Here is a 22,774-nt window from a genome sequence, read left to right as displayed (position 1 = left end):
CTAAACATGTAACCAACTTCTGCAAATGAAAACCAAACACTAATGATTGCATGGCAAAGCAAAGTTAGTGTTTTTGTGGGCAGCAAGGTCACCTTTGTCCCAACTCACGATCCCACTGAGGGAGAGGTAAGATCAGAGGTGATTGAGCCCCTTTTTCCAAGGATCCTTTGTGTTATTAATCTATCCAAATCAATCTGAACGTGAAAATCTACTTTAATCATCAAAAGCAACCTAAATAACTCAACAAGTTTTAAATCTAAATAGCAGATTTTACTCTAAGAATGCAGCAAAGACACATAAAGGTAAACAAAGGAGGTACTGGGCGCTTGAGATGGGCCCAACCCCAAGAGCTATAGCCTCCTAAGAGAGATTTAGAGCTGGTGCAAAGATGGATTCATCTTTATTGATCAAGAAATGAAGAGTTACATCAAAACTGTCCACAAGGAGAACTTGAAAATGAGCTGACAGCAAAACTAATCTATTGCCTAAAAATCGAACTAAAAAATGACTACAACAAGACTATGAAATGACTAACTACCACCTAACCCAAATGAGGCCCTAAGCCTTCTTATTTATACGAATTGAGGACCCCAACAGTCCTCCTAAAATTTAGGGACTTGGCTGCCCAAAACTTGTAGTCAACAACAGTCCTACTTGACTTGCTTGGCTGCCCTTGTGCTAATTGATTTGGTGGCCTTTGAACTCCGAGCTGATGGTGGAGAATTCGAGGTAAGGGCCCATAAATGAAGGGGACACCTTCCTACAAATCCTCTCCCTTGTTCTTCCCACGAATTTGGCTGCCAAGTGCTCATTAAGACCTTCAATTTTGTCTCCAAGTTGACCAAAAAGGCTACACAAAGCACCCATTAGACTTGTTGGCATAATGACTAACCAAATTCACTCTATTAGCATAAATATAATCAAAAACATGCAATAAACTAATGGGAATGGTGGATTAAGTCAAATTAGGAGGTTGAATGAGCCCAAATAATTATCCATTTTTGGGGCTCATCATCACCCCCTACTGAAAGTGTTGCTCATTCTCTGAGCAACCAATCTCTCTCCTCATCTTTGATGGCCCTGGTGGCCTCCTTGTCATGCCAATCTTCTGAAGTGATGTCCTCTTCTCTGTCATGAAACCATGCTTCTTTGCTTCTTCCCACTACTTGCTCCTTTTCCTAAAGAATTCTCAGCTTTGGTATGATTGTGCAAGTATATTCAATCTGATGGCAGCAATGGTGGCAAAAGGAGATGAAACCAGTGGAGGATGGAAGAAAAGAGTGGTTGCATGTCTCCTCAATAGTCTTCAAGCTTCAAATCCCTCTCCATAATTGATTCTAGCCTACCCAAAGGCTTCTACATGATGTTTCTGGTAAAAATACAGAACTTCCTGTAGAAAGTCCTGTAGCTGAGTTCTGGCTTCCTGTAGAAACAGAAAGCACCACTGTATCCTGCTTCGCTGTGGGTGATTTTCTTTTCAGCTTGGCTGTGGCTACCTTAGAGGTGCCCTCACTGACGTGGACTTTTTCGGTCCTTTCCATTCTACTTTGTAGTCTTTTCTCCCTGGGTGTTAGTGTGGTTTTGTCCCCCTCTGTTTTGGCAGCTTGGTTTAATGCCAATGTTCCAATCACTGATGTTGTTGGATACATCTGCAGGGTTGTGCTTTCTGGGCTTGTCACCAACTTGTCATCATTTGCCTTGCCCCATAGTACAATATACAGTCCTGCTATTACTAGAATTGCTCCCAGCAGACTTCCCAGATAATATTTCACATGAAGGATTAGCTGTTCCAACACTGCAACAATTATGGTTGAAGTTGGATTGAACATTGCAGCAAAGACAGGTCCCTTCAGACGGATACAGTAAGTCTGTACAAACAAGGCAAATGCAAAGCATAATACTCCCTGCATATTATGGGCCAATATGATCAATGACGATGTTAAGAATTTCTGCACATTATTAAAATGAAGATGCGGTGCTCACAGAGTATATGATGCTGAGAAGCTGAATGTCCCACTTTAGCCTCCAAGCAGAGGCCTTTAGCTCAAAAATTGAAGGCACCACAGTGCACTGTAGAGTTCCTTGCAGCATCGTGAGAGCTGTTAATGAAATTTCTACTGGATATTTCTTAACAACTGGAGCCTGAAAGGTAAGCCATCCAGACCAAAATAAACAGCCAGCAAACAGCATCAGTGCTCTAAGCAGCCATGTGTTATGAAGAACCCTATTGAGCCTAATGAGAACAGGGCCCTTGTAGAAGGTCATAATCATTGCACCACCCACACATATAATGGTTCCTACAACTTTGGCTTGGCCATATTTACTCCTGATATCAACTTTCTCCAGTCTAAAAGCTATGGCCATCCCAAATGTGACAACAGGAACCAGGTTTGATGTTGCATAAGCAAATGTCGCGGACGTGTAATCTAGGCCAGCAAAGTAGAAATTCTGAAATAGAGTGGTCTTACCCAGCCAGTGCAAGCACAAAGATCTACCAGAAGATGGCACAGGTCTTTGCAGGGCATTGGTTTCTTTCAATAAAAAAACAAAAGGAGAAATAACTACTGTAGCAACAGTCAGGGTGTAAGCTACAAAAACAAAATGACTCATTCCTTCGTCCAGAGCAACTCTGGTAATGATATTCATGCCGGCCAGGTGGACTTGAATAGCAATCTCAGCTAAGAATGTTGCAAATGCAAATTAATCAGCGAATGGTGAGAGCATTTCAAGGATGAGTTCGATTAGCTGTTTATGGAGGCTTCCACTGATGGAGGGTGAGCTGGCTAAGTGCACGTTGGCCCCATGCAAACCATTGGTCCCCACTGTAGTGTAATTATGAACTGTAGTTCTCTGCCTGTATTCACTTCCATCAATTACGTTGGATTTCAAACAACCACCACTACCTGATTTCAATTTTCTTCTTGAGATGGCTGAGCACACGTGTTGATTTCACCCACCAAGCACTGTTCGAACAGGATGAGGGTGACTGGCCACCGATTTTTTTAATCCCAAACATCTCATTGCTCATGCTGTTTACGAATTACATTCATGCAAATAGAGGAACGAGTTTAGTCACGTACCTGCAAGTCGTGTGTGGTTGCTGTGAAGTGCTGAGATCTTTCATTTGCTGCATGTATTGGTTTTTGTGATTGCATGTGGCTTGGCTACTTATTTTTTGGTTTTTTTTTCTTGTGCAAGTGTCCTCTGGCCAGATCTAAGCTCCAGGCATTTGTTTCCACGTTCAAATCTGCACATTCAAGCTGCTACTGCTGAATTTTCACAAGACCAGAACTTGTTTTCGCCATTGCTCCCAAACGGTAAACCGGATCGATCTGAAACTTGTTGAGCACGTTCCTATCATCATTATGCATCTCCCATAGCAAAATTGCGATCAATGGATGCACAGATTTCGAGAAAAATGGAAAATGGCTGAAGATTTCAAAGATCAATTTCTCGGAAACCGTGTATCGGAATTGGCTGAAACTACTTAGGTAGGTTACTATCACCCATATGCATCTCCCCATGAAACAGGTTTTGAAACGGATGCACGGATATGGAGAAAATGCAAAAATGGCTGATGGTGATGGAGGTTGATTTCTTGGAAACCGTGCATCGGAATGGGCTGAAACTGCTCGAGCATGTTGCCATCATCCCTATACAATTCTCTGTAAAACGGTTTTTCAAATGGATGCATGGTTTTCAAGTTATGGCAAAAACAAATTTTGTTCTATGTATTTTCTCTTCAAAGCATTTTGCAAGTTTTTGCATGGAAAGAAAAACTGAGCTTGGGCTATGATGCAGGTATGGAGATGATGGAGGAGGAGTTTGAAGATTGCAGGAGGACTTCTGAACCCTTGAGGAAGCTACCAAGTTTGCCAAAACACCTTTTTGAAATCCATTTCTAGCTTCCTACAATTTCTACAGGAACTTCTGTAGAAGCAAAATGAAGAAGCACAATGAGGTGGAAAAGATGATGGAAAAGGGTGAGGAATGGGAACATGGATGCTTGCAGGCATAACCAATGGATTCCAAGCTTTAGATCCCCTTCCAAAATCGAATCTGGCTCGCTTGAAGGTTCTACAGGATGTTTCCTGTAGAAATATAGAACCTCCTCTAGAAGGCACAAAAACTCCCTTGTCTTTGTTTTGAGTGATCCTCCTGACCTGCAATGTCATTGCTGCAACCTGAAATTATTCAATGGAAATTAGATTTATTTTTCTTTTTCTTTTTCTCTTTTTTTTTTTGAAAAACAACTAGGGTGCCTCATGGAGGTTTTCACCCTAATTGCCTGCCCTGGGCGCCTCCAAGGGAGGTTTTCACCCAGAGATCTTATTCTCTTTTCTCTTTTTTCCAACCCATTGACCGCCTCATGGAGGTTTTCAATCAATGAGCCAATCTAAGGCACCTTCGAGGAGGTTTTCACCTTAGATTTCTATTTTCCTCTTTTTTTCATTTTTTTCATTTTTCCTTTTTTTCTACCCTACCCTACTTGAAAAACAAAATCATTTTCAAGTATAAGAATACTTCCAATTGAGCCATGTGCACATCGAGATTAGAGAAAAAATGATGTGAAGGCTCGAAATGCATGCTTGGACAACTATCCGGACTTTAGAGACCAAATGATCTGACTTTGAAGGGATCAAACATAGCTGAGGAAGAGAGCACCGCTGCAACTTAGTGACCGTCTGAAACCATATCTCAATATAGCTTTGATATCCATGGTCCTTTTGCTGATCTGGATCATTCTTCATGTCACCTTCTATCATGACCTTCTCATCTTCCTCTTTTTGTTGATCTTTCTCTTGAGTACATGGAGGATTTGATGGTAACCATGAGGGAACTCTCTCGATCTCTGATTCTGATCTCTTCTCTTCATTAAGTGCAGCCCATGGTTCTTTGATCTCCTCTTTGGAATCTTCTTTTTCCTTTGGTCCTTCAATGTTGTCAATATAATATCTGTTTTGAAACACTCTTCCTGAGCTTTGGTGAACATCATTGAGCTCAAGAGGAGTAATTTTCACATGTTGTGCCTCAGCTTTGCAAATGGGTTGAGTTGCTCCATTGCATGGTTTTGGAAATGGTGGTGCGGGTAGTTGAGTGGAGGTGTGTATTTGAGATGGATGCAGATGGGGTTGTGGTTGGGTAGGCATTTGGGGTTTCCTTGGTGGAGGAGGAGGCGATGGTTGTGGACGAGCAGGTGGTGAAGGAAAAGAAGCGGGAGGAGTGTTGTATTGGGGCCTCCACCCCTGATGAGGTGCATTCCACTGAGGCTGTGGCTGAGCATAAGAGCGAAATGAATGAGCAACCGGTTGGGCATAATATGGATCTGTGAAGGAACAAGGAGGAGGTGTGAACCAGGAAAGATGAGCAGGGGGACCCCAAGAAGGCATGAAAGTGGCTTGATAGGGGTCATAATAGGTCTCGGATGTCCCTTGTAGTTCTTGCTGGTAAGCTCTAGGTCCATGCGGCCTCCTTTGGTTCATATAATATGGTGATTCAGTGGCTCCCTTAGCTCTCTGATATGCAGCTTTGATTCTGGGTAAGGAAGGGCACTGATCTGTAGGATGGTATTCTTCACAGATGAAACACACTTCTAGGGAGTGCATTGGACATTCGTTCCTAGGATGCTTTCTAGTGCACCTGGGACAAAAGATGACCAAAGCCCTCTTGGCTTCCTCTTGCTTCTTTTGGATCCACAGGGTATCCAATTGCATGGCAAGAAACTGCCTCATATCACTCTTGAAATCTTCTATCTGATCTTCAAATTCGTCTTTGGACAAGGGACTGCTCCCAACATTTCTTCTTGTAGCCATTCACTCCAGAGGAATGGTTTCTTCTTCTTCTCCCCTAGAGGTTCTTTAAAGATGCCTTGATGTCCACCTAGGGCTTCTTCTTAATCACAGCCATCGAAGAAGAGAGAAGGTTGGTTATGTGAAGCAGTGGGGGGTGTTGTGCAATCATTTTTTCTAAATTATCTCTACTCCTACAAGGCATGAAATGAAATCTTTTTGGTTGATTTTTGCTTTTTTCTACTTCTACCTGCAAAACTGAAATAGATTGAACTGCAACTAACTATCTTGCTAAAATGAAAATGCGGAATTGAAATGAAAGCAGGAAAGGACTAATCTATTTTTCTCAGATGAAATTGCAGGAATGAAATGCTAGTCTACGCTTGCGGAATTGAAATGCTAATCTACGCTTGCAGAAATGAAATAGCGGAATTGAAATGCTAATCTACTTTTGCAGAAACGAAATTGCATAATGGAAATGAAATAAACTACTTAGCAGAAGATTGTAGTGGAAAATAGAAGAAAAGCGGCAATCACCAATACTCTGACGCTTCCCCGGCAACGGCGCCAAAAAGATGGTGAGCTCCAGTATTGTAGCAATAATTCTACAACTCCTGGAACTCCCTTCTTTAATTTTATCAACCCGGTAGTTCGTAACAAACTTGGAAGCGACGGTGCTGTATGCACAAGTACTAGCTCTTGCTGCAGCTGTCACTTGGTCAGCTGGCAAAGTCCACTAGGAGCTTAAGCCAACTTCTATGAGCTCTTAGAAGAAGCTTTCTAATTGATGGATGAAAGCTAACTCGAAGGAAGCTAATCTAATTGCAAAAAGAAACTGAAAGCCAAAAAGAAACACAAACCCTAGCAAACCCTAATGCTACCAGCTAGTCCGACTGACGCAAAGGAGAGCATGCAAACTAATAAAAGAGATGCCATTACTTCTATGAAGGTAAAATACATGTGTCTAGACTACCTCTATCTGAAGAAAACATCTTTTTGTATTTTTGTTTAAGTTGTTGGAATTATCATGCATGTGCTTCTAACTATTTTTGACTGTGCAGAGGTGGATCAAGGAGGAGAAATGCTTGGGAAAGGTTGGGAAGGTTCAGAGAGGGTCTAAGGGGTCCCTAACACCCTTCCAGAGAGTCTCACAAAGTTTGGCTGCCAAGAAACCGTGTTTATGAGCTTCTACAGGAAGTCTGCAGGGGTTCTACAGGATGTTCAGGATTTCTACAGGATGTTCTATAATTCTTCTACAGGATGTTTCGAAATGGGATTTTGGAGCATGGATGGAGGGAAAAAGATGGAGGAATGAGTATGGAGGTGAAATAGGGGTGTGAAGAGGTCTAGGACTTGGAGGATGGAGTTGAGGAGAAGGTGTGGATGGCTGGACTTGTTCCAAGAAGACTGAAGTAATGTTGCACAAAAGGTAGGGTTATGAGGGCAGTATGGCAACGTGAGGCAAGAAACCAAGTTAGGAGAGGGAGAAGATGGGTTTGAGGGAGTCTGGGTAGATAGGGAAGTGGTACAGGTGCTCTGCAATTTGTGTTTCCAACTGAACCAACAAAGACAAGCAAGAAAACAAAGATCTAGTTATGCTACCCTAATATGATCTAGCTAACAGTAACAAGAATGGACAGTAGCTTTATTTGCAAGGAAACCATGTATATTAACTATGCAATGAAGCATTCAAAGATCTGAACATGCAACCAACTTCTGCAAATGAAAACCAAACACTAATGATTGCATGGCAAAGCAAAGTCAATGTTTTTGTGGGCAGCAAGGTCACCTTTGTCCCAACTCACGATCCCACTGAGGGAGAGGTAAGATCAGAGGTGCTTGAGCCCCTTTTTCCAAGGATACTTTGTGTTATTAATCTATCCAAATCAATCTGAACGTGAAAATATACTTTAATCATCAAAAGCAACCTAAATAACTCAACAAGTTTTAAATCTAAATAGCAGATTTTACTCTAAGAATGCAGCAAAGACACATAAAGGTAAACAAAGGAGGTACTGGGTGCTTGAGATGGGCCCAACCCCAAGAGCTACAGCCTCCTAAGAGAGATTTAGAGCTGGTGCAAAGCTGGATTCATCTTTATTGATCAAGAAATGAAGAGTTACATCAAAACTGTCCACAAGGAGAACTTGAAAATGAGCTGACAGCAAAACTAATCTATTGCCTAAAAATTGAACTAAAAAATGACTACAACAAGACTATGAAATGACTAACTACCAGCTAACCCAAATGAGGCCCTAAGCCTTCTTATTTATACAAATTGAGGACCCCAACAGTCCTCCTAAAATTTAGGGACTCGGCTGCCCAAAACTTGTAGTCAACAGCAGTCCTACTTGACTTGCTTGGCTGCCCTTGTGCTAATTGATTTGGTGGCCTTTGAACTCCGAGCTGATGGTGGAGAATTCGAGGTAAAGGCCCATAAATGAAGGGGACACCTTCCTTCAAATCCTCTCCCTTGTTCTTCCCACGAATTTGGCTGCCAAGTGCTCATTAAGACCTTCAAATTTGTCTCCAAGTTGACCAAAAAGGCTACACAAAGCACCCATTAGACTTGTTGGCATAATGACTAACCAAATTCACTCTATTAGCATAAATATAATAAAAAACATGCAATAAACTAATGAGAATGGTGGATTAAGTCAAATTAGGAGGTTGAATGAGCCCAAATAATTATCCATTTCTGGGGCTCATCAACGACACCAGATATTCATGTATTAAAAACGGTAAACCTCAGATTAACCATTGTCGAGGAGCCTGGGGTCACTTGTTGATAAACCTTGGATTATGTCATGGAGCCTTCAAGGGGATTGAGCTTGCTACTCTGCCCTTGCGTGCATATTGGATCATAGACTGTTCCCCCAGGTATATTTGTTTCAGTTGGTAACCTTAGTGGCCATATTCTTTAGGATTCTTCCTAGGGTGACAGTGGTGGGAAGATCCCACTGTACCTGGAGCAGACATCGACTAGACTCACTTGGATTTTCTGGGGGGTTCTCTTCACTCGAGACGGTTTAGTGGAGGAACTTGTGCCAGTCCATTCATTAAGCAGGTTGTCGGGGTAACTGTTCCAACCGCCATTTCTGTATTGGATTCTGCGACGTTGGATTTCATCACCAACTAGTGTTTTCGGTACAGAAAGTTACTGTTTGTGTGTGGTTTGACTCCTAGATTTGATAGTGCGTGTTAATTTGTTTGTTTTTACTTTTAGAGACCATAGGTGTGAATTGTGAATTTTAATTGTTAGGTGTGAATTCTGAATTGTTAGTTTTAGTTTTAAAATTGTTAATAAAATTCACTGAAGTTGAATATAATGGCAAATGTTCCAGAATTTACCAACCAAGGAATCCCTCTTGACGAGGATCCTAGTACTTTTCCTTTCTTTGGAAATGTTGGTCCTCCTTATATGGCTACTTTGTCATTACCTGGATTTACAATAGGATTACCAATATGGTTATTTTCAACTTCGTTGACCCCAAATACTCCAATTGTTCCACCTCAATCGAATGCTTCACCTCAACAGAGTTCACCATCTCAACATCACCAACCTTCTGTTGACCCTTTACTTTCTTCGCCTAATTTTTCTTCCTCCATTTATTCCTCTTCGCTTGGTAAAAGCCTTGATTCTAGTAACCAGGTGGCTAAGAAGAAGAAGAAAGGGAAGAAGAAGAAGAAGAAGAAGAAGCAAGATAAGAAAGAAGTCAACCAACCAACCACGACTGTAAGTGTTAGTTGTGTTGAGGAAAACTCCAACATGCATCGTAAACCCAAATACCCTTGCAGGATTTGTAAGGGTGACCACTTCCTTGTCAATTGTCCTGGTATTCCAAAGGTCTTGGAAGTATGGTCAGAAAAATCTCATCAACTTTCCATTGATTCATCAACCAGTGATAGTCAGGTTCCTGGGAAAAAGGGTAAAGTTAGGTTTCCTTGTAAGTTATGCAAAGGGAGTCATCAAACTCACATTTGCCCTCACATGGATGAAGCCTCAAAATTGTTGGAAAACCTTACTGTTCCATAGCAAGAATTTCAAACTAGTTACCATAAACTTTCTCCCAACCTACCGTCAACTAACGGAGTGATTGATCTAATTTCAAGTACAGTTGATCACACTCTTCCATTGGAGAGTGAAACTCATGTCACTCAGGTTGATGATCCGTTAGTTGATCAAGTGGTCGATTCAACTTCACATTCTGTCGATCCCACTTTCCCTTTAGAGAGTGAACTTCATACCGCTCAGGTTCTTTTTGTTACATCAGATTATTCTACGCCGGGGGGCATTTCACCTGTTTCTATAGAACCACCTCCAAGTACTGAGGTCTTTTCCTTTGATTGGAATAGACTGATAGAACCTCGTCTTCCTTCCTCCATCCCTTTCCAAATCATTATCAAGGCTGGTGGTAGGGACATACATCGTACTCAGGTAGATGAAGGTGCTTCTGTTAGTATTTTATCCTCAACTGTTTGGAAAGCTTTGGGTTCCCCTCAGCTTGTGCCTATTACGCAGAATCTGAAAGCTTTTAACAGAACCATTAGTGAACGTTTAGGGATCCTTCCTAAGTTTTCTATTACCTTGGAAGGTAAAACTGTCTGTATTGATATTATGGTAGTTCGAGGTCCCTTGGGTTTCAATTTACTCCTTGGGAGAGACTATGTTTATGCAATGAAGGCTGTCGTATAGACACTCTTTCGCGTGATGTCTTTCCCTCACAATGGAAATATTGTGACTGTAGACCAGCTTTCGTTCCCTAGTCTTGCTTCAACTACCAATAATATGACACCCCTAAATGTTCCTGATTCTCAAGTGGTATCTACCTCGCCACGGGATAATTATGTGGCAACTGGTCCCATGTTTTCAGTTACCGATGCAAGTGAGACTCTCACTGTTTGCTCATCTTCCTTTGATTTAGATACGGTAATTGGCATGGAAAACTCTATGGGATTATTTGAACACGATGTTCTTATCCCTTTTGAGTCCCTTGACATGTGTTCCTTCTAGAGAACTATTCTTCCTTCAGATGAAAACCTCTTGGAAGCCATGATCAAGGTATGTCCATTGACATGTCTTTCTTCCAGTTGGAAGCCATGATCAGTGAGCGAGGATAGTTTTTTCCTGTATCAACCTCGTTAAAAAATGAAACAGGCTGCCATGAGGATAGTTCTTTTCCTGTGTCAACCTCGTTAAAAAATGAATCAATTGGTCAGAGGATAGTTCCTGTTACTGAGTCAACCTCATTAAAAAATGAATCAGGTAGATTTTAGGTTATATAGGTAGATTGTAGAGAGTAGTCATGAGCATAGTTCCTTACCTTGTGTCAAGCTCGTTTAAAAAATGAAACAAGGATTTTGAGGATAGTTCTTTTCCTGTGTCAACCTCACTAAAAAATGAAACAACTCCCACAAGTCTTTCCAAGATTTCAAAAGTAAACCTTCATTTCATCCACCTGTTTGAATGCAATGAAGCTTGGGGGGCATGTATCTCGATTTGCGTCATTATGCTAGGGGCATGCGAACTTATAACAAGCATAGTTTTTCATTTCAAGCTTGTGTAAACATGAAACCGGATCCGAGCATAGTTCTTTTCCTGTGTCAAGCTCATTAAAAAACGAAACAAATCCTCCTTCAGTTTTGAGTCGAGAGTTTGACTAGATCTTATAAATGTTAAGTTGTATATTTAGGTTAGTTATTTCAGTTTTTTGCATAATTTTCTTACAGTTTTAGGTTGATTCTTTCAAATGATCTCGTACATGAACCTTCATTCCATCCAGCTTGTACTTAGTTGAATGAAATGAAGCTGGGGGGCATGCGCTCTAGCAGTTACGCTTAGGGGGCATCAAGCACAGTTTTCTCTCTGTTTCAAGCTTGTGAAAAAATGAAACTACTTTGAAGCATAGTTTTTCTCTGTTTCAAGCTTTTGTAAAAATGAAACCTATCTGGAGTCAATTTCAGTTATTTTCAAGACTCGTTAAACTCATGAAAATCCCGAGATTATTTTGCTATCTTTCATTCTCGTAAAACAAATGAAAATGTCGAGTTCTTTCCGTCTTTTCCTGCTCATAAATTAAATTGAAAGTCGGCCATATGAGTACAGTTTTATCATTTTTTCGAACTCATTAAAACTTACGAAAAAATGAAAAACCATGAGTACATTTTTATCATTTTTTCGAACTCGTTAAAAATTACGAAAAAGTGAAACCTTAGAGTCATCTTTAAGCCCTTTTCTGACTCCTAAAATATGAAAAGATTGCTGAGCGTTTCTTTTACACTCGTTAAAACGGAATTAAAAGACGGTCCACTTACAGCTCTTTTCCGACCGTAAAAAACATGAAAAGATCGCCAGATTTTTGTCGCTTCAAATTCGATATTGGTTATAAAACGACGTGTCGTTGATCACTTTTTTACTTTTTTAGATCAGTGACAGTAATAACGAAAAGTACTCCTTGGTCGTAAAAGATCAAGCGGTTCTCTCAAGTATTATTTTATACTTTTTCGGGCTTGGGAGACACAAATTTACGAAAAAGGTCAACCCTGGAGTCTTCTTAAGTTTTTTCAGACTCTCTAAAATTGAAAAACACCGAGCTTCTCCTATACTAGACTCGTTAAAATTTCACAATAAAGGACCTGTTCAATTACAAACAGGAACGAACCACTCCTTCTTAGGGTTCGAATCTAAACTAAGTTGGACTCATCCGAAGGATGAGCTTATAATCAAGCAAATGTTATCCTCCTCAAGCTTGTAAAAAATAAAGAGGTACTTGCCAGAAATGGTGGGGGAAAAGAGAGGAAAATGAGTCTATTTGTCATAATTTGTAACCACTCTTGAACACGACACTTTTATTCACCTGGGTTGGGAAATCCTTTGCCTAACAGTTGATCGAACCACATTGAAAGTCTTCAGCTGGTTTTTGGGTATTAACTTTGGGTCAATTGTCACCAAGCCATTTGTTGTGTTGTTATGTGTTCAAGAGGTCACTACCAATAAGCCATTCATCTACAAAATATCTGTCATCCATCTTAACCATCCCTGAGTCAATCCTTGCAACTAAATTTCTTCAACTTGATCTATGATTTCGTGTTGTGGGCTTGCCTACAACGGATCGCTTTCTATCGACATCAGCACATTATCTAGAAAGATGATCTAGGAATCATCAGTACCTTGAAATCTGCATGCCTCAATGGCAGGTTTCTCGCCTTTGATGACAGTTTACATCATTGACTTTCGATCGAAGGATTCCATGACATGTTCGACATCAACACATCTACTCACATCTCATGGATTGTACTGGGTACTTTGAGAACCATTAACATCACTGGTGGTCTCTCTCACACTTGTTAACAGTTTACATCATTGACTGGTAATCAAGTGGTTTCTACCATGTTCGACATCAACTCATTTATTCGCATGGATAGAATCGTACTATTTCGGGAAGCAGAAATGAAGACCCTGGATCTAGTTTCCGCCATCTAGGCTACGAGGAGTTTTGTATTCATTATACAGTAGACTAATTATAAACAGATGGCTGTGTCCATACTGTGTCTACATGTGTCTATGATTATGATGTATTGCGAAATCATTCCTATATCAGAGCAGTAGTTAGTTTGTTAGTTAAGTTCTTGATCCGAGTATGGGAATGCCTACCTCAGTGATGATATGATCTCATATATGTATTTTGTGTTGAATATTTCCAGGTTCCGACTGGGCTCTCCACAAGATAATCCTCGAAATGATAAAGTGCTTCACCCTTCCTAGATGATATAAAACCCTGATCTACTACAGACCTCGCACTTTAGGGGGCAATCTGTTACACTAAAATTTGTCACCATGACTATTTGCAGTCAGTATGGCTCCATCAATAACCATACTGTCCTCCTTGGCAAGTCTTATACCTCTGCTCCTCATGTCAAACTCCAAAAAAGGGAGAAAGCCTTTAAAAAATCAATATAACTCTGGTTCCGCACTTTCTCTTACTCTTACCTGCGGGCACGCACCTCAAGTACATAATACCTGCGTACTTGTACGCTCTGTCTGTAAAGGGGTGGGTGCGTACCCCTGTAAAAGTCAAAAGGCGCAAGTTTTACTTCAAAAAACTTACTTGCGGTCGATTCTAGAGCATTCTAGAAGATGGTTTGACGTGGATTGAGCGCCTCCAGATGGTTCATGCATCCCAATGAAAGAGTAACTTATCCCATGAAGAGGGGAGTTATCCCTTTGAAAGAGGGGCTTATCCCATTGATGGTGGACCTGTTTAACTTCCTCCAAAGCATTATAAATACAGGCATTGGGCCAGAGGCAAAGGAGGTTGAAAGCTGAACATTCCTAAGGGTAGATGCTGCTGAAATTAGGACTCCCTTATAGAGCTTGAGAGGAGAGATCACATTCCTTTCTTAGCTTCATTTGGAAGTGGGTGAGCTGATCAAAGTAGAGGAGAACTCTTGCTGGACCCTAGGAGGGACCTGCACAACACCAAGGCGTTGGTTGTAAGGTTTCTTTTGTTTCCAATTAATACAATTAAGTTCATTTTTCTCAAAAAGTTGTTATATATAATTTGTTTCATAAACTCCTTGGTCTTTATGATGAATATGTTTTATTATATGAGTTATTCAAGTGCTACGTAATCGTTTGCTTGTTTGTGTATGCAGGCTTCAAGGAGAGGAGCTCATCTGGATCGAAGAGGCTTGGCCGCCATAAACAGCGTTGGACTAAAGGTAAGCCTTAAACACCTGGTTGCTTTTATTTTAAATGCATATTTAGGGAAAGATAGTGCTTGATTGTTTTGTTTGTCACTAGAAAAGCCTTAGTTTCTAGGGAGGTCGGTTTTGTCCGCAAAATTGACTCTTTCCGCATGACACCATCACCAGCATGAGAGTCTTTGTTTGATTTAGGAGGGGGAGGAACGAAAATTTCCGATTTAGGAGCATCAGGTATTTTATCGTAGAGCGTGCTAGACTGAGTATAGATCAAGTCTAGATATTGTGCATGAGCAATAACTTGCTCTTCAGTGACGACTCCTCCCTTTGCCACATCTTTTGTGATAGAAGGTAATATTGACTTAATAAACCATTCAGCTAGCATCTGATCAAGAACATATGTTTTTACCATTCTGCGACGACGTCGCCACTCATGAATATGATCAGATATGTGAGTGGTCGTTGTCTGTTTGAAATTGGTAAGAAGTTCTGTTCCCGTTTCGTACCTTATGGGTAACTGAAAATGGGTTAAAAAGGTTGTGGCTAGGGTACTGAAGTTATCAAACAAAGCTCTAGGTAATTCGATATACCATTTTGTTTCTAGACCAGTTAACGTTCTCTGAAAAAGACGAAGCCTAATCGAATCATCGTTTAGGGTGTTTGATGAACACCACAGATGAAAGGTCATCACATGATTCGACGGGTCTTCACCCGAATTTCCATTAAATTTAGGAATATCTGATGGAAGTTTATGTGGAATCGCCAACCACCAAGGGGCATAAGCAATTGGATCATTCGTCAGCCGGTTTAGATCTGGTAATTCTAGAGTTGCTACAAAGGGCAACTGTTGATTCAGGTTAGGCGAAGCATACCCAGGATAAGATGGAATCGCCTGAGTAATGGGTCTTTGCATACCAGCATAATGTATTTGATGCTGGTAACTTTGATAAGGTTGATGGGCATAACCATTATAGTATGGTTGTTGATAACCGCTTTGGAAATGCGGTTGCCCATTACTTACGAAGACTTGTTGCTCAGGTCCTTGATATGATTGTTGGAATTGCAGTTGTTGAGATTGAACCAGCCATGGTTGTTGGACCATTTGTTGTTGTCCAATACTGGATGATTGACCAAGATGAGGAGTCATAGTACTTGTTTGAGCCTGAGTCACTCCAGATACGGAGGCACTAACCTGAGGTTGTGATTGAATCACTGAGACGAGAGGCTGTTGTATTGCAACCTGAGAAACTTGGGGTTGACATACAATAGGTAGCGCTTGTACTTGCGATGCAGTCACCATAGCAGGTATAGTGGGAATATTCGACACAGGGTGGACTGGTTGCATTGAATATACAACCCTTGGTTGCTGAGGCAGTATTGGTACCCAACTGCTGGATGTAATTCCAGTTTGGCCTGAACTTTGTTGTAAACTCCCATATGGTTGTTCTCTGGGAAGGAACAATGAAAAGGTATACTGCCCTCCATATGGTGGCAATCCAGTACTTAAAGGGTAGATTGGCCTTTGAAGACACATTGGATCAATTTTTTGAGTTTTAACATAAGAAATACCAGATGATAATCCGGATGAAGAAATAGGAACTGACCATGTCGTCGAAATAGTCCCTAATTGGACTTCGGCTTGTTGTTGATAACTTGCCGGGACAGATGGTACACCAGCGAACATTGTTGGAGTAGCAACAAGAGATTCTACTGCTGCTGCATCAGATGACACAGTCCTGGATGTCGACGATTGTTCAGACATATCTAGTCTATCCAAAATATTTCCTAGTGATTCTACAAGAACTTGCGATGAAGGGAGACTAACTTCTAAGACCAACGAGGGAACAATGACGTTATTCCGATTAAAATAAGTTTTGGACGCTTTGACACAACTTGTTTTTTCAATTTTTAAGAGTTGAGAAAAAACAAAAGATGACTCTAGTCGCCTTCGATTTTTAATGAGCTTGAAGTGACAAGTGCTCAGATGGACCTTTTCCTTTAAGAAGTCTGAAAAGGAATGAAAGAGACTACTCTGGAAATCTAGACAGAGGGATTACCAAACCAAACGCAAAACTGCAGAATACCTTTTACGGTACGGCAGTCAATCTTCCCGAATGTTGTGTTCAGTGCGTTGCGATCAATAGGGTGGCAGACACGGCTTCCTATGGATAAAGGATATAGCCTATTGTGGTCTCCCAGTATATACTCGACGGTATGTGGGAGCACAAGTCCATACTGGCACTTGTCATCTCAAAGTGGAGGAATCAACCAACCAGCAATGAAAACAACAGTTACCAGGCTTTACGACGTCGGAATACGTCTCTAGCCTAGACTTCTAAATGTTGTGCATTAGGTTCCAAAGCATTTTTAGATTCATTAAATTTATTTTATAGTTGATCTTGCTTAAGAAATTTTCCTTTCAGGTTCACCGCATGATGTAGATATACAATTCCTAAAATGCAATCTAAGATGATAAACAATCATTTAATCTTCTTTTTGCAATGAAAATCCTAGCTACTAAGGAAGGAGAGATGATATTCTTTCAACATAGAGAAGAGAGCACACACTATATGCACTGTCCTAAATCAAACCAACAAACAGTCTAAATGAAAATGCACATGCATGTATTTGTTTTCAGCCTTCTTAATGTGTGAATGATAGAAAGAAAGCTAAGTGCAAATCAGAATTATTTTCCAAAGCGAAATTACTAACAAGCTTCTTTTCAAGACAAAATGAAGACAATGACGACACTTTGTGATTCGGAATGGAAAACTTGATTTCGACACTTGAAAAACTACTAATTCAAATCAAATACAAGAGTAACAACGTAATTGACTATCAAGAACAATCAGATTCTCTTCTATGACTGAAAACGACACTTGCGACACTTCCAAATCAAGAAACGACAGTTCAATTACGGTACTTCTTTGTAAAAGAGAACTGAAAATGGATCACAATACATAAAAACATTTACAGTTCTTTGCACAATAGAGGCAGAATAATGGCAAGGAAGGGGGTTTCCAACAGAGGTATACTGACTACAGACAACAAAAATCCTGAATAGAGCTGAAAAAATGAAGAAAAACCAAAGTCTGGAGGTAAAATTAGCCTTTTCTGATCAGCGCACCTGTTACACAGGGATTGCAGTATGCATCCCACCTACAGCACACGGGAAGTGTGATGCATACTGATATCCTTGAAGAGAGGGTGCGATGGTACAGTGCGATACTTTTGATCTAGTTCTTGATCATAGTTTGCAGCACAGTTCATGTATTTAGGCCGAGCAAGTGATAATCAGTAAATAAATCACAGGGGTAGATCTAAGGAGGTTACTAGAGCCACCACAAGGGAAATTAGAGAGCTTTTAAATCAATTGTTTAGTTCATAAACAAAACCCAGAGATAGACTGAAGCAACATTGATCTACTTTGCACTTGCATAGCAAATGCAGTTTGAAGGCTAGCTGGCTTGACTTCAGGCTCCGTCTGTAAGTTTATAAAGCAAACAAATATAGACAAACAAACAATCTATTCGCTCCCCAATAGAGTCGCCATTTTGTTATCGGAAAATCTAGTGTCTATGCAGAGCTGCTAATCCCACTAAGGCTAGTAGCTATCTTAGAAAAAAAAAACTAAAACCACTTTCGTTTTCCTTTATGAGAAGTAGATAAGAGGGGAAAGAAGGATACCAACCTCTGTCTTGCGCTTGGTTCCTTGCTTGATTCCTCTCCCTTTTGATAGACCTTTGCCACTTGCTTCCTCGTTTACCCAGCTTCAAAGAATACCTATAGAATCAAAGAAACATAACACTATCCAAGAACAGAGATCTACTATCATAAACAATATAGAACCAGATATATATTGACCACACAAATGCATATATCATCAATCATACAAGAATGTGGAGGAAAACTTGAATAGCTTTATTAATAATCAAGAATAGCAAAGAGGATTACAACCAATTGTTCTGACCCAGCGTCATCCTCTCACCAAGAAATCCCTTCTTCACCTCATGAAAAGCTTAGATCACCCAACACTATGATGTTACACCAAGAAACCAACAACACTTCCTTACAAGATACAAAATTCCAGCCTCTAGATCTCTGGGATGAGGGATCCATATATAGATGTTTGCAAGGGGGGTGAGTCAACTTTTGAGATTTGATTAGTGTCCTCTCTCTGATAGTTCTTGATTCCACTTGGAGATTAATGATCTCTTACTCATCCCTAGGTGAATGCAGAGAGGCAAGTGTCACAGGAGAAGTTTCTGGAAGATTCCATTATCCTCCACCTTGCAGATTGACCTTGCCATTTGTCCACTCTTGCCCATCGCACCCCATAGAATGGCTTTTCAGTATGCCTCGCACCTCCCATGTGCATTTAGGTGGGATGCAGCGCACTTTGACCATGGAGCAGGTGAGATGGTCCAATTTTGACCAGTTCTGAGTAGTTTTTCATGGAGAACTTCTGGGAGATGATGTAATCAGCTGACCTTGTTCTTTTATGGGTTGGAACAACACTTTTAGGGACTTAAGAGCCCTTGGTTTATGGAAATTTATGATTGGGGTTGCAGTGCCCAAAAATGTCTATAACACATACATCTTCATTATTCGATCTATTGTGATATTAGATGCCTTAACTACTTAGAGCCTCGCTCTATTTATACAATCCCATGGTCAACGGACCATGGGTAGATCTCTACAGCCAACATTAAATTATCAAAATTAAGGGAAAACAACCCTATGACTCTTTAACAAACTACACACTCCGCACCCACAAAATGTGCAGTCTTTACATTAGAATTACAAACTTTGACCAAAATCTAGGCTCTACCCAAAACTTCCCTTGGGGGATCCCGCACCAAATAATTTGCATACAAAAAGATGCCTTTTGGCCTAAAAAATGATGGAGCCACTTTTCAACGGGCCATGTCTTATGATTTTCATAACATCAAGCATTTTATTGAAGCATATATGGATGATTTAGCTACTCGTTCTCGAAAGAGAATTGATCATCCAAGCACCTTCAGTTGATCTTTGAGTGGTGTCGTTTTTATAAAATCTGGTTGAATTCGAATAAGTGTGTTTTCGTAGTCAAATCGGACATTTGTTAGGATTCATCGTGTCAATAGAGAAGATTCGTGTTGATCCCTTCAAGGTTGAGGCAATACTTCAGTTTCCTCCTTCGTCTTCCATACGTCAACTTCAAAGTCTCCAAGGAAAAGCAAATTTCTTGAGGAGATTTACAGCCAATTATGCCAAGATCACAAAAGGATTTATGTGTTCACTTAAGAAAGGGGTCCCATTTTTATGGGATGATTTCGCGCAACGATCTTTTGATTATTTGAAAAAAGCATTAACCTCCGCTCCATTGTTGAGTCCACCTGATTATAACAGAGATTTCCTCTTGTATCTCACTATAACATAATCAACCATTGTTATGGTTCTGGTTCAAGAAGATGATTGCTTATGTGAGCATGTAATCTACTATCTAAGTCGAGGCTTGGTAGGTCCTGAACTGTGCTATTATCCCATCGATAAATTAGCTTTGGCAAATGTCCATACTGTCTAGCGGCTTTGACATTACATTCTTCTTTGAAAAATGTTTGTCTTAGCAGCTGTCAATCCATTTTAGTTTTTTCTCAGTAGGTTAGTGATTGGGGGCAAATATAATAGATGGATTGTCATTTTGCAAGACTTCGATCTCAAATTCATGTCAGTTAAATCTAAGAAATATTTAGTATTTGCAGAGTTGATATCAGAGTTGCCTTGTGAGGAAGAAATTATTCACGATGAAAGTTTTCCTGATGATCACTTATTTCTTATTTCTTCACAAGATCCTTGGTATGGGGATATCATTAAATATCTCCAAACTTCGAAGTTTCTTCCCGCTTTTTCCAAAGATGAGCGTAGAAACTTGCATCACCTCGCTTAGAATTATGTTATAATATATGACACATTATATCGTCGCGAGATTGATTCAATCCTTAGGCATTATTTAACCTTGGAAGAAGCTGAGTCAGTTCTTAATGATTGCCACAATGGAGGTTGTGGCGGTCATCTATTCGGGCTTGCAACAACCGATTTTTTTTTGGGAGCAAGCTACTTTTAGCCTTCAATCTTCAAAGATTGTATTGAAGTGGTCAAAAGATGACATCCTTGTTAGGTCTATACTTAGAAAATGTGTGTGCATCTAGCTCCCTTTTTTCCTGTTATCACCGTTGTCCTTTCACGAAGCGGGGCATTGATTTTACTACTTGTAATCTGCCTTTGGCGTGAAACCAAAAGTACATCATAGTGGTCGTAGACTACTTTATGAAGTGGGCTAAGGCCATGCCTCCTTTTAAGAATGACAATGAAACAATGGCCTTGTTTTTCTTCAATCAAGTTATTTCCTGGTTTGGTATCCCTAATGAGATTGTCACTGATCATGGCAGACATTTCCAAAATCAACTGATCTTTGAATTGGCTCTCAAGTTGGGTTTCTAGCAGGATAATTCATCTCTGTATTATCCTCAGGCTAATTGTTGGGTTGTGTTATATTCTTTCCACGACTAGCCCATGTAGTTAACAGGGGGGTTAGAGGGGGGCGGGGTGGAGCCCCCCCTTCATTGCGCTAATTGCATAGCGGGGGGGTCACAGGGGGTTTGAGGGGTGCAAGTAACCCCCCTCTATGGGGTCTGGGGTAGTGCCCCATATTTTTTTTTTTGGACCCTATATTAGGTTGGACGGACCTACCTATGGTTTTTTGCATGATTTTCACACATGGTTTTGGACGCGATGGTTTTCGGTCCATGGTATTGGATGCTTCAGCATGTATAAATATGTATTGTAACATTGAAAGGAACATAATGAAAAATCAAGCTAGTAGTCCCAGTTTTGGGATCCATGGGAAAATCTCTGTGTATATGTGTTTTATGTGTTATGCTCTCGCACTGTTTATTTTCTGTATTTTAGAATTCGTATGTAGGTAATTTCTGTACAGGGTTAAAACCTACATTTGGTATCAAGGTTGTTTTGGATTCAAGGGGACACCTTTGTTGTTGAGGGGTTTCACTCAAGCCTGTGGTAGACCCTGTTCAATGGGAGATTTGTGAGATCCTGGTGGTGAAAGAAGATGGCGAGCAATGGAAAGATAGAGATCAAGAAATTTAATGGTAAGAGTTTTGAGTTGTGTAAACTCAATATGGAGGATCTGTTGGTGGATAAATATCAGTGGATCGTGGTAGATACATGTACTAAACCAACAGGAGTATCCGATGAAGAATGGAAGAAGTTGGATCGGAAGGCAAAGAGCACAATACAATTGTGTGTCTTAGATTAAGTATTGTTGAATGTATCAGGGGAAGCTACAACGAAGGATTTGTGGGACAATTTAGCGACTTTGTACCAATCTAAGTCTCTGGTGAATAAATTGTTCCTGCGAAAAAAGTTGTATAACCTGAGGATGAAAGATGGAGAGTTAGTGATAGAGAATTTGAACACATTTAATACTGTGGTAATTTAATTATTATCTATTGATATTAAAATTTCAAATGAAGATAAGTGCATCATTTTGTTGTGTTCTCTACTAGATTTGTGGGATAGTCTGGTTATTGCAATAGGTAGCAATACAACTGCCTTGCAGTTTGATGAAATACTCTCATCCTTGCTGATGGAGGAGATGAGACGGAAAAATATGGAGAGCTAGAATGGTGATGCCTTGTTTGTATGAGGACGGTCCCAAAAAAGAAACAAAAATAAGTCATCGAGTGGGAGCTCTAAATCTAGAGGGAGATCTAAATCTCCAAGAAAACCTGTAAAGGTGGTGTGCTAGAAATGCGAAAAGGAAGGGCACTAAAAAAGGGACTGTAAATCTAAATCTCCTAATAAAGGAAAGGGATCTGATGATGCTCCTTTTGTAGAGGTGAAAACCACCTCAGATGAAGATGGGGATGTGTACTTGGATTCTTCAAGTACACATGTATAGCATGAGGCATGGTTGATTGATTCAGGTGCATCCTTTCACTTCACTCCCCATAGAGAGTGGTTCTACGAGTATGAGAAATACGATGGTCGTGATGTCTTCTTAGGGGATGATAGGAAGGCTAGAATCATTGGTCGCGGAAAAGTAAAGTTGAAGTTGCAAGGTGGAAGGGTTAGAACACTTCCGAGTGTTCTGCATATTCCTGCATTGGCTAGAAATCTGATTTCTGTAAGCAAGATGGATGATGCAGGTGTAAAAACAGTGTTCAAGAAGGATACTTGCAAGATGGTTTAGGGAGCATTGGTATTGATGTGAGGAG

The 22,774-nt window shown here is 40.4% G+C and overlaps 1 protein-coding gene across 1 annotated transcript in view; it reads right to left on the bottom strand.

The window, feature by feature from the left end:
- LOC149163114 (WAT1-related protein At2g39510-like) overlaps nt 1-22,774 on the bottom strand; it is a 100,810-nt gene that overhangs the window by 57,059 nt on the left and 20,977 nt on the right. The window contains exons 2-3 of the mRNA XM_089435349.1: nt 1,984-2,678; nt 1,680-1,868 (exon numbers count right to left, since the gene is read on the bottom strand). Of these exons, the coding sequence (XP_089291475.1) occupies nt 1,680-1,868; nt 1,984-2,678 (884 nt within the window). The remainder of the gene's footprint in view (nt 1-1,679; nt 1,869-1,983; nt 2,679-22,774) is intronic.

The sequence above is a fragment of the Pinus tabuliformis genome, chromosome 5_2 (assembly GCF_031772625.1).
Source record: "Pinus tabuliformis cultivar Carrire ecotype Pingquan chromosome 5_2, CPIR1, whole genome shotgun sequence".
NCBI lineage: Eukaryota > Viridiplantae > Streptophyta > Pinopsida > Pinales > Pinaceae > Pinus > Pinus tabuliformis.
This window is presented reverse-complemented; position numbering and strand designations above follow the sequence as displayed.